Consider the following 13,258-nt stretch of genomic DNA (forward strand, 5'->3'; position numbering starts at 1 on the left):
CCTTCCATTTATAAAAATGAACGAAAAGGTTAAGAAAGAACAAACATAAATGTGCTTAAAAATTTTAACTTCCACCGCCGCACCGACCGCGCTGAGTTGGCGCAATGCGTGAGGTATTCATGCAGTCTTGTAGGCGCTATGCGTTTCACGTCGACCGCTGCTAACCACACTGTTTGGCGCAATGCGTGAAGTATTCATGTAGTCTTGTAGGCGCTATGCGTTTCAAGCCGACTGCTGCCGACCGCAGTGTGTTTGACGCAATGCGTGAAGTATTCATGCAGTCTTGTAGGCGCTATGATTTTCATGCCGACCGCCGCACCGCTCCGTTCCAGGTCAAATTGCGTGTTTGGTTTCTCTCTTAACTTGACTAATTAAAGGGTTGTCTCTTGTATCACCGAAAGGCGACAAAATTATAAATTACTGTACTTTTACTCTCAGGAAATGAGAGATTTTGACGCCTTTTCACGCTTGTAATTTATTTTCTGAATCCGATTGTTTTCTCTCATTTTTCGATGCCTACATTCAAAAAGATTGCAAAATTTGCCGCCATGGGCCGCGGCCCGTGTGGCCACCCCTTCAATTCGTCAGAAGTCATCAGGGGGATATTCGGCGATTAGCGTGTTGATTCCATTTAAAATTAACGACTAGGCTCGTTGTTGGCGTTATTTTCAGATTTTTGACCGGTCAATTCTTTGACTGGTATTGGATACTGGCTGCCCAGCTCAAGGAATAGGCAAACACACCGGCCAGTTCGCGGATTGGGCAACGTGGGTGACCTGTCCCCGGACGGAGCGATCAGTGGCGTGGCGTGCTTTGCGATTTATCGATTGTTATGCCATTTAAAGCTATGGTAAAGAATCGATTATTAAGGTGTTCGTGGAACACCCTGTTTATCGATCCTTTTCCGTAGGTTTAAATGGCATGGCAATCGATTATCGCAAAACACGCCAAGCCACTGGGAGCGATTTCGCCAACTCGATATACTGCCGTGCTAAGGAAAAACGCCGTACGCACCTTTGGGCGTTGCAAAATTTCCTTTGACTAAAACCCGAATTCCTTGGTACACTTATGAATATTTTTCTTCCGATTTCTCGAATAATTTTGTTCGCAATTTCACCCAAAGTTCCTGAAATTTTCAAGGAAAAATATTCGTAACTTTCCTCTGAAGTAAATGTTTCATCGGACGAAATTTGGCAACTCTCGAATGTTCATACGGCGTTTTTACTGAGCGCGGGAGTACTAGACAGCAGAACAGCACGAGCATGCGAGATACGGTCGACGTTGAATAGCGGTGCCGTCCTCCGTATAATATTCAGACAGTCTCTGTTGGCGAAAAATAATGAGCTAGAATTTAATATGTCTGTTGTACCTAATTTTTTAAATAATCACGAATTTCAGAGCTACATTTGAGCAGCAAGACGTGGTGGATTTTACCGGAACTACAGCTGAAGATTCACCTTAAATAGATGGAATGGAAAGTAGAGCTCGACTGGTCTTCAAGTTCCGCAAATGCCAAGTGATGGGGTAGAACAAAGTTCCAGCCTGTCAATTTGTCAACTCATTTTATTTTTTGCTTAATGAAACGTTTTATAAACTTTGCCTACTTCAAGAGACTGAGGTTGGCTTCCGACGATTTGTCGAGCATCTTTTTGTCAACAGAATAGATAACTTACTGGAAACATCCTCTCATGTCTTAATCTAGAGAAACATATAGATGGGTATTGATAAAGCAACTCAAAGGAATGTGAAGAAAGAGATTTTATTCTGTTACTTGAATGATGCCATTTCTACAAAACCTGGACACTGCACTCCCCAAAATTATGAGAAAATGTCTCACAGCAAAAATACGAGGAAATACAATACAAAAATTCTAAATGTAAACAACTAATAAGAGCATCTCATTCCGGTTAAACAGACTCTCATCTCACTCAATATTTACACAATGATTTTTCTTCACTCTGAAAAATATACAATAGATAATACTGCCGTGCTAAGGAAAAACGCTTTAGGAACCTTCAGATGTTGCCAAATTTCTTTTGACGAATATGAATTTATTAAAAAAGTTGTTAGTATTTTCTTCCAATTTTTCCGACAGTTTTGTTCACAATTTAATAAAAAATATATCGAAATTTTATAAATTATAGAAAATTTTGAGAAAAAATATGCATAACCTCTTAAAAAAATACACGTTTTATCCAGGGAAATTTGGCAACTCTCGAAAGTACATATGGCGTTTTTCCTTAGCACGGCAGAAGAGAGCTGATGATTTTATCAATAACAGCAAACTACAGAGAAACTTACTTGGTTGTGAATAAAAAATCATTAATATTAATTAACTACAGAAATTTTTTGGACAGGCAATATATGAAAGCCAGCTATTCCATGATCATTTTTCAGTTACCTCTGCAAATATTAAGTAAGATCAAAAGTGGTCATGCACTGGAATCAGTACTCACAAGACTAACACTATTCATAATCTCAAAGGCTTCAGGACAGGAATATTGATGATTCGGAAATGTTAGCTGAAAACGTTTCAATATACTCTTGAATGAAGCCCATATCAGACGATCAAAGTAGAGGCTTCAAAGAGACTCATCGATTGCCCCAACTTAAACCGCTGGCCAATGAGAGGGCCAGGGAAGGCATCGATGAACCTCTTTGAAGCCTCTACTTTGATCGTCTCATACGGGCTTAAGACAACTACAAAATTGTATGATTGCAGATTTGACTCGAGTCAGTTTTTTAAAGAAAGAAAAATCTCTGGATCAAATTCATTTGAAAAGGTAAGACTCTACCATAGAAGACGTAAGATCGCATCAAAACGTTTTTCAGTTATAATCATAAATTCAGATGACATTTCTCAGGAAACTAGACAACAAAAAGTTATGGCATTTGAATAGGTATAACAGTAATTTTATTAATGAATTATTTATTTTATTTTTTTTTTTTTTTAAAAAAAAGGTAATTGCTAAATTTTCTGAGTCCAAAAAGTAAAATACGAGTGCAATGCCTTTAAAACTCAAGGTGAATTAATAGGTTGAATAAATTAGTTTGACTCCAAAAATGAAGTGCGATAAATTTCCGCCAAGGTACAATTCAACTGTCATTCAATTTTATTGGTCTAGGGTCGTATGTAATTAATTTTATTTGTTTATACACAAGAGAAATTGAGCACTTTCTTTACTTCCACATTCTGCTCCTGTTTGCTCTTTCCCTACTTGTTTTCCTGTCCAAAATATAAAACCAAACATTTCCATGAAATGTGGCCAGTCTATTTACATTTCAGTTTAGTAGAAATAGCATTACAGAGAAATTGTCTTAAAGATTGTAATGTTGTTCAATACTTTTATAATTTGACTTTTAAAAATATATTTTGAGCGTACGAAATACAAGCTTTCCTTCCTGTTACTCTCTAAATTAATGGTTTCTCCTGAACTGATCTCAATACTAGAGGCTATCTCCATTTTACACTGATAAAAATTGTTGTTTGAAAGTTCTTACTAATGAGGTATTTATTTTGTTACTGTGTTTGTAGCTTCAGCAGAATAAGGCTTTGTTACAATACAAAAAAGTTTGATTCAGGCTTACAAGAATTTCACAGAGTAAGCAATTGTTTTGCAAAACGCTTTCGCTGATGGTTGTCATGACAGAATAATTTCCAGACCATTGAATAAATAAACAAAAAACAAAACTGTAACAATTACTTGCACTAATGATACAAACATATTCATCATCATCTTGAGTAAAACCATTCATAAATACACAAAGCTTGCTGACTTGACGGAGACTCAAAAAAAAAAAAAAAAAAATTAGAATACAATGGTGATGAAAATAGAAAAAGTAGACAGACAGGGCAACGCATACTAACTGTTGATTGCCCCTTTAAAAACATGATGGTTTAATGCTGCTTATAGAGAAAAGTGAAAGTAAATAGGAAATCTTAACTTTCCAAGAAAAAAAGATTTGAAGTAAGGTACCTACAATCTTAAATGAGTGGTGAAGAATTAAGAATATTGTACACATGAATTGAATTGGTTGCACCAGAGGAAGAATCTTGTTTCCATGGTTCAATCAGACGAACCAGCAAAAAATAGTGAGATTCTCTGCATTGCCAACCTTCCTCATCGAGAATTTACCTATCTGCAAAAAGCTTAACGGATAATATTTTCTACAGCATTTTCCTTAATGCAGAAATTTGGCTTTGGAACAGATCACTTCTATTTTCTGCAGTCTGCAAGATTTGACCAGCAAAACTAAATTCTGAGACTCCTAACCGGTTTATAAAATGTACAAGGGTCATATTTAGGAGAATTTTTATGAGACTCTTTCAAGTGGCACAACTTTCATGTCAGGTGTTAGCATGACCTAAATTAGAACCAAATACTTAGAATTTAAAATCTCCCTCTTCCTCGGCCACCACCAGGGGGTCCACCACCTGAATTATTTGCGAAAGCTCCAAAGAGAGGCTGGGAGGGAGGATTTGAATTGGGACCTATTTTTTTCATGAGGTCTCCTTGAAGAAGGTTATCGATAGCTTTTTGGACATTTGGATCATTTAATAATGGAGGGTTTGAGCCAGGAGGACCCCCTGGGCCACCGGGTCTGTTTTGTTGTTGGGGAGGTCCACCTTTCTGAGGAGGTCCATTGAATGGGCCTCGTTGAGGTCCGTTGCCGGCAGGATTGCCAGAGCCACCCGACTGATTCAGTATGTTCAAGATACGGTGTTGCAGTTCTGCTTGCTGAGGATTTGCAGGATTTGGTTCTGGAGAGAAAATAAAAACAAACATTCATTAAAATATTCAACAATTTTGGATGGAGATACGGCTAACATACCAGCAATCGAGTAAAAATTAGGTTCTCGATTTAATTTCGAGTCGCATATTTTTGCTGCTAAGTAGTACTCAAAATGCAAGTTCTTTTCCTCCTTAAATATTTTTGAAGAACTTTTTGTGATATTGGTGATCACATTCTAACAATGACTGAACAAGGTGGCACAGTGGCTAATTTTAAGTGTTCACCTGGTGTCACTCTGTTCAAGTTACTGTTAAAGAATACTCGATTATGAGCAAATAATAAGACGACAAGATTTTAAGTTGGTAACATTTTCTTGGCATTCTCTATCTTGTTAACACCAACCAACTCAATCAGTAAATCTATGACTTCAGTAGACACACGGGTTAAAGAACTGTGAACTGGTGTCAATGCTTACACTGACTCTAACTTCATAGATGAAGAGAGGAGATTCCATTCTGACACTAAAATCCATCGTAAACACATTCAAACGAATTTACAAATAATCTGATATGGTGATGTATGTTACCAAAATTAGGTAAACTTTGTTTTGTTTGAGTCATAATTTATTTGACCTGAATTGTCTAATTTTGATACACTACAAGACAGGAAGTCAAATTATGGTCATATGAGACAACATAATCAAGGGGTACGAATAATCTCTAGCGAACTTGTAGAATGAAGCAGGGTTGCCACAAAATTTAGAAAATGAAATTTAATTTCCTAACATTTCCCTGCCACAATTTGGTAAAATTCTCTGACAATTGAGAATATGCCAGATGATTGAAAAGAAGTAATTCGAAATGGTTGTCAAGCAATATTTGTTGTTTGTTTTAAACGCCAAACCCAGTCTAGAGAGCAAATCAAGGTGAAATTTTGCCTTGACACTTTCTTCATTTTTCTTGACATAAATTTGCAAGTTTACTCTGACTCGTTAAAATTCCCTGACATTTCCCGGTTTACTCTAACTGTGGCAACCTTGATAAAGCCAATCAGAAATCAAGTCCTTGTCATTTCTAGAACTGTCAATCAGATTAATCATGGAGTGAACCTCAAGGAAGGAATCATTTGACTTGCTAACAAACCTGTGGTGCTGGGCAATTTAGTGTCTCCAACTTCTAATTTCAACTGCACTTCCCTCTTTTCGCGAAGGTAAGCGATGATTTTGTCAAACTGAAGAACGGTTACTTGTCTGTTGGCTGCGAGAGCATTCAGTAACATTTGAATAGGTTCTGGATGCTGGCTAGTAGAAGGAGTGAGGTCTTGAAGAGGGATTCCTCCAGGTCCTTTTTCATTTTGTAGCCGATACGAATCAAAATCCCTTGTAATTAGTTTCAAAGCATCTTGAAGGGGCATGTTTCGATGCTCTGAAAAACACAAGACGAAAATATAATATCACTCAATGGAAACCTCTTGTGACTGAAGGAAGTAGGTACGTCATATTTTTTCTTGACTTTGAGAAAAACAAGTTCAAAGTTTTAAGATTATGATGTGTCTCGTTAAATAAAAGTTTCAACCTTTGCAGGGCTGAAAATAGTATGCTGGAGCATTTGAAAGTTTTCTTAATTTATTCCTGATTTCTCTGCTGCATCTTGGTGCTGAATGACTTCATAAGAGCAGTAGCATAACTTGGCGTACTCAACCGAGAATTAACCCTCAGTTTAGATTTTTGGGTTCAACATCTACCCCCTCAGTTTTTCATAATACTGTAAATGAGTTGCAAGACCATCAGAAAGACAATTAAATAATTTAAATGCACATTTTCAGTTTAAATTTAAAATCACAGAATCCACTATCATCTTTGGGCTATAAAGCTGCTATAAAACGAGCAGTCAGGCTGCATAATCAATGACATTCACATGCTAAATGGACGATCAATCCGCATGGCACACTGTTGGACCGCACAGTCAGGGCCGCTTGTGTTATGACAGCTTAATTTTGGAAAATTTTAAAGAAAAAATCTGCACAGGGGCTTGTTTTAAGGTTGAGGATTCAATCTAGAGCCATGAACCATGCCAATAGCTCTTATAATTCCGTTAAAAAAAGGAAAGATGGAGTACTTTTGGGACCCTCTGTGTTCCTTGACTAAATAAGATTGATATACAAAATAAGGGGACCAAAATAATTACCTTGGGGCTGCCCATGGAGGATATTAACTGTTAAACTACGATGTTCGGCATTGGCTGGGAGAACCAAGCAAGCGTAAAGAGTTCCTCTACTTGAGATGTTGGCTAGAACCCTCCCCAGTGGGACATCTTCATTCGGAAAAAGGAGATCAACTGACATTCCAAGGTTCTTCAGGTGAGATTCAACTATCTCTGCATACTCTCTGTTAGCAAAAAAAATATCAAATCAGTGAAGTGTTTGGATTGAAAATACCTTCTAAATACATCCTAAAACTTACAGAGCATTCGTTAATGGAGGAGCTTTTTCTTACAATTAAGAATGTTGAGTATATTTACTCAGACAAGATACAAAAATGAGACAAGACATAATCTTATACTCTTGAAACATTGCGTGTTGCATCTGACTAGGAATGGACGGTTATCGAATTCAAATGCGATTATTTGAATATTCGAAACTTTTCGATTGCAATTATTGCGATTATTTGAGAAATCGAATCTTGCAATTTCCAATACTTTGGAAGCAAATATTCTAATGTTTTCGATTATTGCTTCGATTTTTTACTTTTTGGAACCGTGAGAACATGGGACTGTTATTAATAGAGATAAATGACACTTTTAACTAAGACGGTCAGTCTGTGGAGTTGTGGACGAGTTTTAATTAATGACCAGTTTGACAATAGGGATGGACGGTTATCGAATTCGAATGCGATTATTCGAATAATCGAAACTTTTTGATTGCGATTATTTAAGAAATCGAATCTTGCGATATCGAATATTCGAATGTGATGCGATTATCTCAGTGCTGACAATTCGAAAATCGGATATTCGATTATCCAAATATTTGACCATCCATACTGACTCATGAACCTGACATTAAAATGATCTGGTAAGGTTGATGCTGTGTGCGACTAATGAGATAAACACAAACAAACTGATGGCAATTATTGAGCAGCAAAATGGTAGCAATTTGGAGGTGGATTTTATTGAACCTTGTTTTAGATTTTATCTACATTTTCCTTGAAGTCTGCCTTCTTTCTATTTGTTCCTCTGGCACAAGAGATGCAGACAGTTCTTCAAAATAATTGATCACAATCTACACCTCAAAATTTTTTTTACTCCGGTGAAAGGTTAGAGGAATGCGTCGAGTGAAAATTTTTGAAAATTCTACACCCATCTCTTTCAGATCATTATTTTGCTTTAAGAAGGAGTTTTCACTGAAAAATTTCTCGGGCGCTGAGGGATTCCCTACATAAGCTGGGTTAAACGTGCTCGAGGATTTTCTGCACCTGTGTTTGGATCAACAAGAACTAACACATAAAAACTTATAAGCACTGTAGGTGTTAGTCCTCTTCCATTATTTTCAGTCCCATTTTAATTTTATTCAATTTACTTTTTAGAATTGTTTTCCCAAAAACTCCTGAGCCCTGGTTTCCACTGTTAATGATGTACAGCATGGTTTAAGGATGCTCGGACTTTCTCCTTTTTCGCATGATGAATTTTGAAATTAATTGAATATTTTGACACCGAAAAGGGTAAAAGTGTGAGTATCCATAAGCCATGTGAAAAGTTATTAACATGATAGGCCCGGGATCATAAGTCCCATCCTCACTCCTCATCAAACAACTCAATTTACATGCAGGAACTTTTTTTTGGTAAAAAATCTAGAGTACCTTTGGTATTATGCTTAGGTATTCAGTGAGGCAGCAGTTCTAGCTCTTAATAAAGAGTTGATCGAAGTAACAAAATTCAAAGTTAACATACTTGAGTTTTCTTGTTACTCATTAATATAAATTTGTAACAGCCCTTTCTTTATATAACAGGTGTTCGTTTCTGCTATTTCATACTTGATTTTTGTTAATTCCATTTCCTGTCATTTACTCTATTTTTAATTAATTGGTTAGTGATCAGTCTGACAACTTTGAACTTGAAGTGATAAAAAAACTTACGTTAGATGTCTATTCACAACAATAATTTCGACATCATTAGTTCTATCTTGACCTAGAGCTGGTACTTCTGGCTTAACAAACTCTGGTGGAGGACCGTCTGCTCTAAATCTATCATTGCTGAAAACAAATAAGAAAAATAAGAAAATATAAAGGTTTTGGGAAATAGAGAGAAAATTCAGGGCCCTGATTTTATAAAATACTTTGGAACCTTTTCATTTTTTATCAACGAATCGGTCTTTTCCAGGTCAGAAGTTGGAAAACTTCTTCATAATAATTTCTTGCAAAATACTTAGTGCCAGTTTCCCTCCAAAGTTTACAATATGTAGTTACAATAATCATCCAAAAATACTTTTTGAATTTCTTATCATTCTTTTCTGATGCTGTTGAATTAAATTTCTGAAAGCTCCCTCAAAATTTCTGTTTACAAATAAGGAATGAGCGGTCGCCAGGTCTTTGTGTGCAAAAAACATTGTCAGTAGCAGTAATTTTCTACGTCTTATTAATGATCTTTCATGAAGTAACAGCAATTGACGAACCAAGAGTTTGAGGGGAACCATGCAGACTTTGAAATGCACTTGTTGTTGCAAATCCGCAGACACCAAGCACGCCGTGTCAGTTCGTTGACGAAGATCTGCGGAACCATGGCTTCAAATCACAAATGATGTCTCCTAAATTCCCTGGTTCTTTTTCCATTTTATGCTTATTAATGACTTTGAGTATGGACTTAAGCGCTTATTTTTCATACTTGCAGTTCACTTTTAGAAATGAATTTTACACTGTCAAAAAGTTTTGATCCCAAATCAATGTCATTTATTTGGAAGGTATGATACTGCAGTAAGAATGACTGATATCTTCCAACTAAGCAGTCGCGTATAATCCTCACAATTCATTCAATTGAGTGTCTGGACAAATGAATGTCTCAGTTCCATTCTACTCCTACAAACTTACTGAGGTACAGAAAAAACAAACTTACGGTAAATCTCTGTCAGGTGGAGGCCGATCTGGCATATCTCTGTCTGGCATTCCACGGTCCGGCATTCCGCGGTCTGGCATTCCTCGATCTGGCATTCCTCTATTTGGCATACCTCTGTCTGGCATTCCTCGGTCAGGGTGTCCCGGGGGGCCTCTGTCAAATTTTCGGTCTGGTGGTCCACCTCGTCCAAAGGAGTTGCCTTTGAAAAACTCATCACGTTCCATAAAGGGACCATCTTGGGGATCATGACCTCCACCCATGTCATTGCCTCCCATATCTCCGCCTCCTCGTCCACCTCCTCTACCTCCTCGGCCACCTCTAAACCGAAAAGGAGGAGGACCTCCATAACTGTAAATGAAGAAAGGCTATGATTAAAAAGAGGAAAACTCATTGTTAGAGAACAATATTTGAGGTAGAATAGGTGGCAAGGGTTTATAAAGCCAAGTCATGGAGAAAATTCTGAGACATTTGACGGGTTTTTTGAAAACTTCTTCCTGAAAATTAAAGGAGAGTAAAATAATACTATTTCATCATGAGGGACTTGATGTGAAAAAATGCCAGGCCCCAGAGCCATGTCTGACAACTACAAAATGAGAAGTTGAAATATCACACAGTATCCCTGCCTCAAAGGTTTTAAATTTCGCAATTCAGATTTCAAACTCTTTTTTTTTTTTTTTTTTTGCTTCTTCAAAACGGAGAGAAATCTAGGTTCCAGCAAATACTGCTCGCATGTGCCAAGAATGAGCGGCCAGTCCCAGCCGCAAGTAACTGACAGAGGAATCAAGAAGGGCGCCCGCACCCGGCACACACGAGATTGAGGCATGCTTGGTCAGTGGCGCACAAGTGGGTTCAAACCCTGAATAAAAACCTCTGCAACCCGCACCCCCCTACCCCCACCCAGGGCACAAGGACTGGTGGTTCTCCCGACGAGCAATCCCAACCAGACGACTTCGAAGTTTGAGGACTTTCAAAAATTAGGTTGATATTTTTTGAATAAGACATCAAATGCTTTCAAGGACTGTAAAATGGTGTTAAATTTTAATAAATTCCAATCGATCATTCTTTTAGCCTTTCTTCAAGTAAAAAAAAAAAAATACATAATTTGGGTGATTACAGGGCAGATTTTTCAAAGCATTCTTGTTCAGCCTTTCCTTTTTTATAGTCGAAAGAGATTACTTTCTCACAAGTATACAATGTGCCTTTGGCACCAAGGACGAATGCTTCTTGTACTAATGTTCTCTTAGCTACAGTCAGACAAGTTTCAAAAATAAAGATGGTGATGACAAACACCAAAGTAAAGGCATGACAATGGAGTATGGGTCATGCCTTAAAAAAACAAGAGAATTTGGAGCTAGGTGAGATTACTTACCCTGCTCCTCTGCCTCTACCCCCTCCGTCTCCTTGAGAATCTCTCCACGGGCGTTTGGCCCCTCTATCGTCCATCCTTGGTCGAATTCCAGGTCGATTATCCATCTTCTAAAATAAATTAAGTAAGTCTGCAAAAAAAAAAAAAAAAAAAAAAAAAAAACCCATATGGTCACTTCGTAAAATGAACTACTGCATAAGGTGCAAATATAAGTATTATAATGTACATTATTACATTAAAATTGGCAATAGAGAATAGATTGACAGTTATTTTCATTCCAATTACAAGCTATTTGTCCTATATCCATCGAGGATTGACCACAGGCTATGACGCAACTGTGCACAGCAATGTAAACTGTTCTACAGTGCATGACAGTCAAAAGTAAACAAATGCCAACTTTCCTGCAGCAAGTTCTACAAGAACGCTCTTATTCTTTGATCTACTGATAAATTTTCATTGCTTTAACTGAGGGTTAAAATTTGTAGGTATGTTGTATGAACGACTCAGACTGTAAAGCTCTCTCATCAATAGTTAAAATAAATGTCAGATTTGATTTAAATCAACGCTTATCTATGGTGCCATATAGATACATGAATAAAGTTGTCCGATGGTGCTGCATCAAGGCTGCGCATAGTTCACGCCAAATAAGTTTACGCACTTCTAGACTGCGACAGAAAATCGTCTGACGTCTTTCACAAGTAAAATATATGGAAGAATTAAGATGGCAGATCATCTATCACAACCTAGCTGTACGTAAACTTATTTGGTATGGACTCCAGACACTCGTCAGGACATAGAACGCGCAACCTCTAACCTCCGAGTTCTAAAAAGTAAGACCGCATGGAGGCTGCGTTTCCAGAATTGTGAGCAGTAACTTAATCTAATCTGAATTCTTCACAAGAGAAGAGACTTATCAATATAACAACAACGGAGTTGTAGAAAGCTTGCAAAGAATAATTGCAATTATGTAGGAATGGAGGAAATACATACTACTTACAGCTTAGCTTAAGGGTCAGACTGTGTTGCGCTCCCAGAAATATGGGAAAACGTTCTTCTACGGCAAGTGAATAATGAAAGAAACCTTTTTAAAGTTCACAGGTTGCGCTCGACCACACTCTCGGACTTAGAATCTAAATCCTAAAACTTAAAAATGACAAAAAAAGCGACATTTCACTAAACTCGCCGGTTTACTAGTAAACAAGAACGCCATTATGCTCGTGTTCATACAGGAGTGCAACTTCGAAGTAAAAAAATTAATGTTACTTCAATCAAAACTTTACCGTCATTGAAAGCCAATGATCATTAAAATAGGTATGGATTCGTGTAATTTTGAGTTACTAAAATTTTTAAACCCGCGTACCTCTGTTAAATAAATGACGCCTGCGATTAATTTTTCCGCTATATTTATGGTCTATCAATTTTCCAAACAAACTTTTTCTCTGCAGCAACCGCGACAGAACTGAGGTGTCAGCCAATGAAAGAAAAGAAACTATCATTCTCTGACACGCGCGAAAATTTAAATGATGAGTTAGAAAGCAAGTTCCTGAATAATCGGGGATATGGATCGTGGTCTTCGAAAATTTCCGCTTTTCAATTATTTTTTTCAAATGATGACAGTTTGCTGACTTTTCTCGATACTTCAAAAATATTCTTGACAGGACGAAAATAAATCAAAAGAAATGCTACGCAAAGATGTTCAATGAGACCTGTGAAATAAACTGGCACAAGACAGCTAACGAAGAATGATGATGATATTGATGATGTGCACATATCTGCATATTCTCCGTGAAAAAACCTTCTCAACTATTTATGGTACATTTCAGCAGCCTTGCAACATGATATTTTGTAATCATTTCTAACATGATGCCCTGCGGTCAATTTTAAAAAATGTGACAGCAAAAGTGCATCATCGCAAACCGCGGGTACATGATTTGGTGATTTCACCATTAAATAATGAGACTGGTGAATCAAAGTATTCTCATGGAACACGAGAAAATGATGAACTGGCATCAAAAACTGCAAGCTTTTGCAGACAGCATTAAAAATAGTGAATAAG

At 37.3% G+C, this 13,258-nt stretch overlaps 1 protein-coding gene across 1 annotated transcript; it reads right to left on the reverse strand.

Annotated features, from left to right (window-relative positions):
• Positions 1-1,743: 1,743 nt before the first annotated feature.
• Positions 1,744-12,462, reverse strand: LOC109034155 (uncharacterized). The gene is made up of 7 exons (XM_019047156.2): positions 12,200-12,462; positions 11,206-11,332; positions 9,837-10,184; positions 8,864-8,980; positions 6,921-7,120; positions 5,877-6,158; positions 1,744-4,762 (listed from the first exon to the last, which is right to left on the reverse strand). Exons 2-7 carry the CDS (start codon positions 11,307-11,309, stop codon positions 4,392-4,394), a joined length of 1,422 nt encoding a protein of 473 aa, XP_018902701.2. The 5' UTR covers positions 11,310-11,332; positions 12,200-12,462; the 3' UTR covers positions 1,744-4,391.
• Positions 12,463-13,258: the final 796 nt, after the last annotated feature.

This window comes from Bemisia tabaci, chromosome 4, assembly GCF_918797505.1.
Source record: "Bemisia tabaci chromosome 4, PGI_BMITA_v3".
Taxonomy (NCBI): Eukaryota; Metazoa; Arthropoda; class Insecta; order Hemiptera; family Aleyrodidae; genus Bemisia; species Bemisia tabaci.

Excerpts from the sequence above, each read along its gene's own strand:
- LOC109034155 (XM_019047156.2), bottom strand. The coding sequence starts at position 11,309 with ATGGATAATCGACCTGGAATTCGACCAAGGATGGACGATAGAGGGGCC. Across the intron at positions 6,159-6,920 it reads CCTCCATGGGCAGCCCCAAG|AGCATCGAAACATGCCCCTT; the intron begins GTAATTATTTTG and ends TGTGTTTTTCAG. Across the intron at positions 4,763-5,876 it reads TAAATTGCCCAGCACCACAG|AACCAAATCCTGCAAATCCT; the intron begins GTTTGTTAGCAA and ends TTTTCTCTCCAG.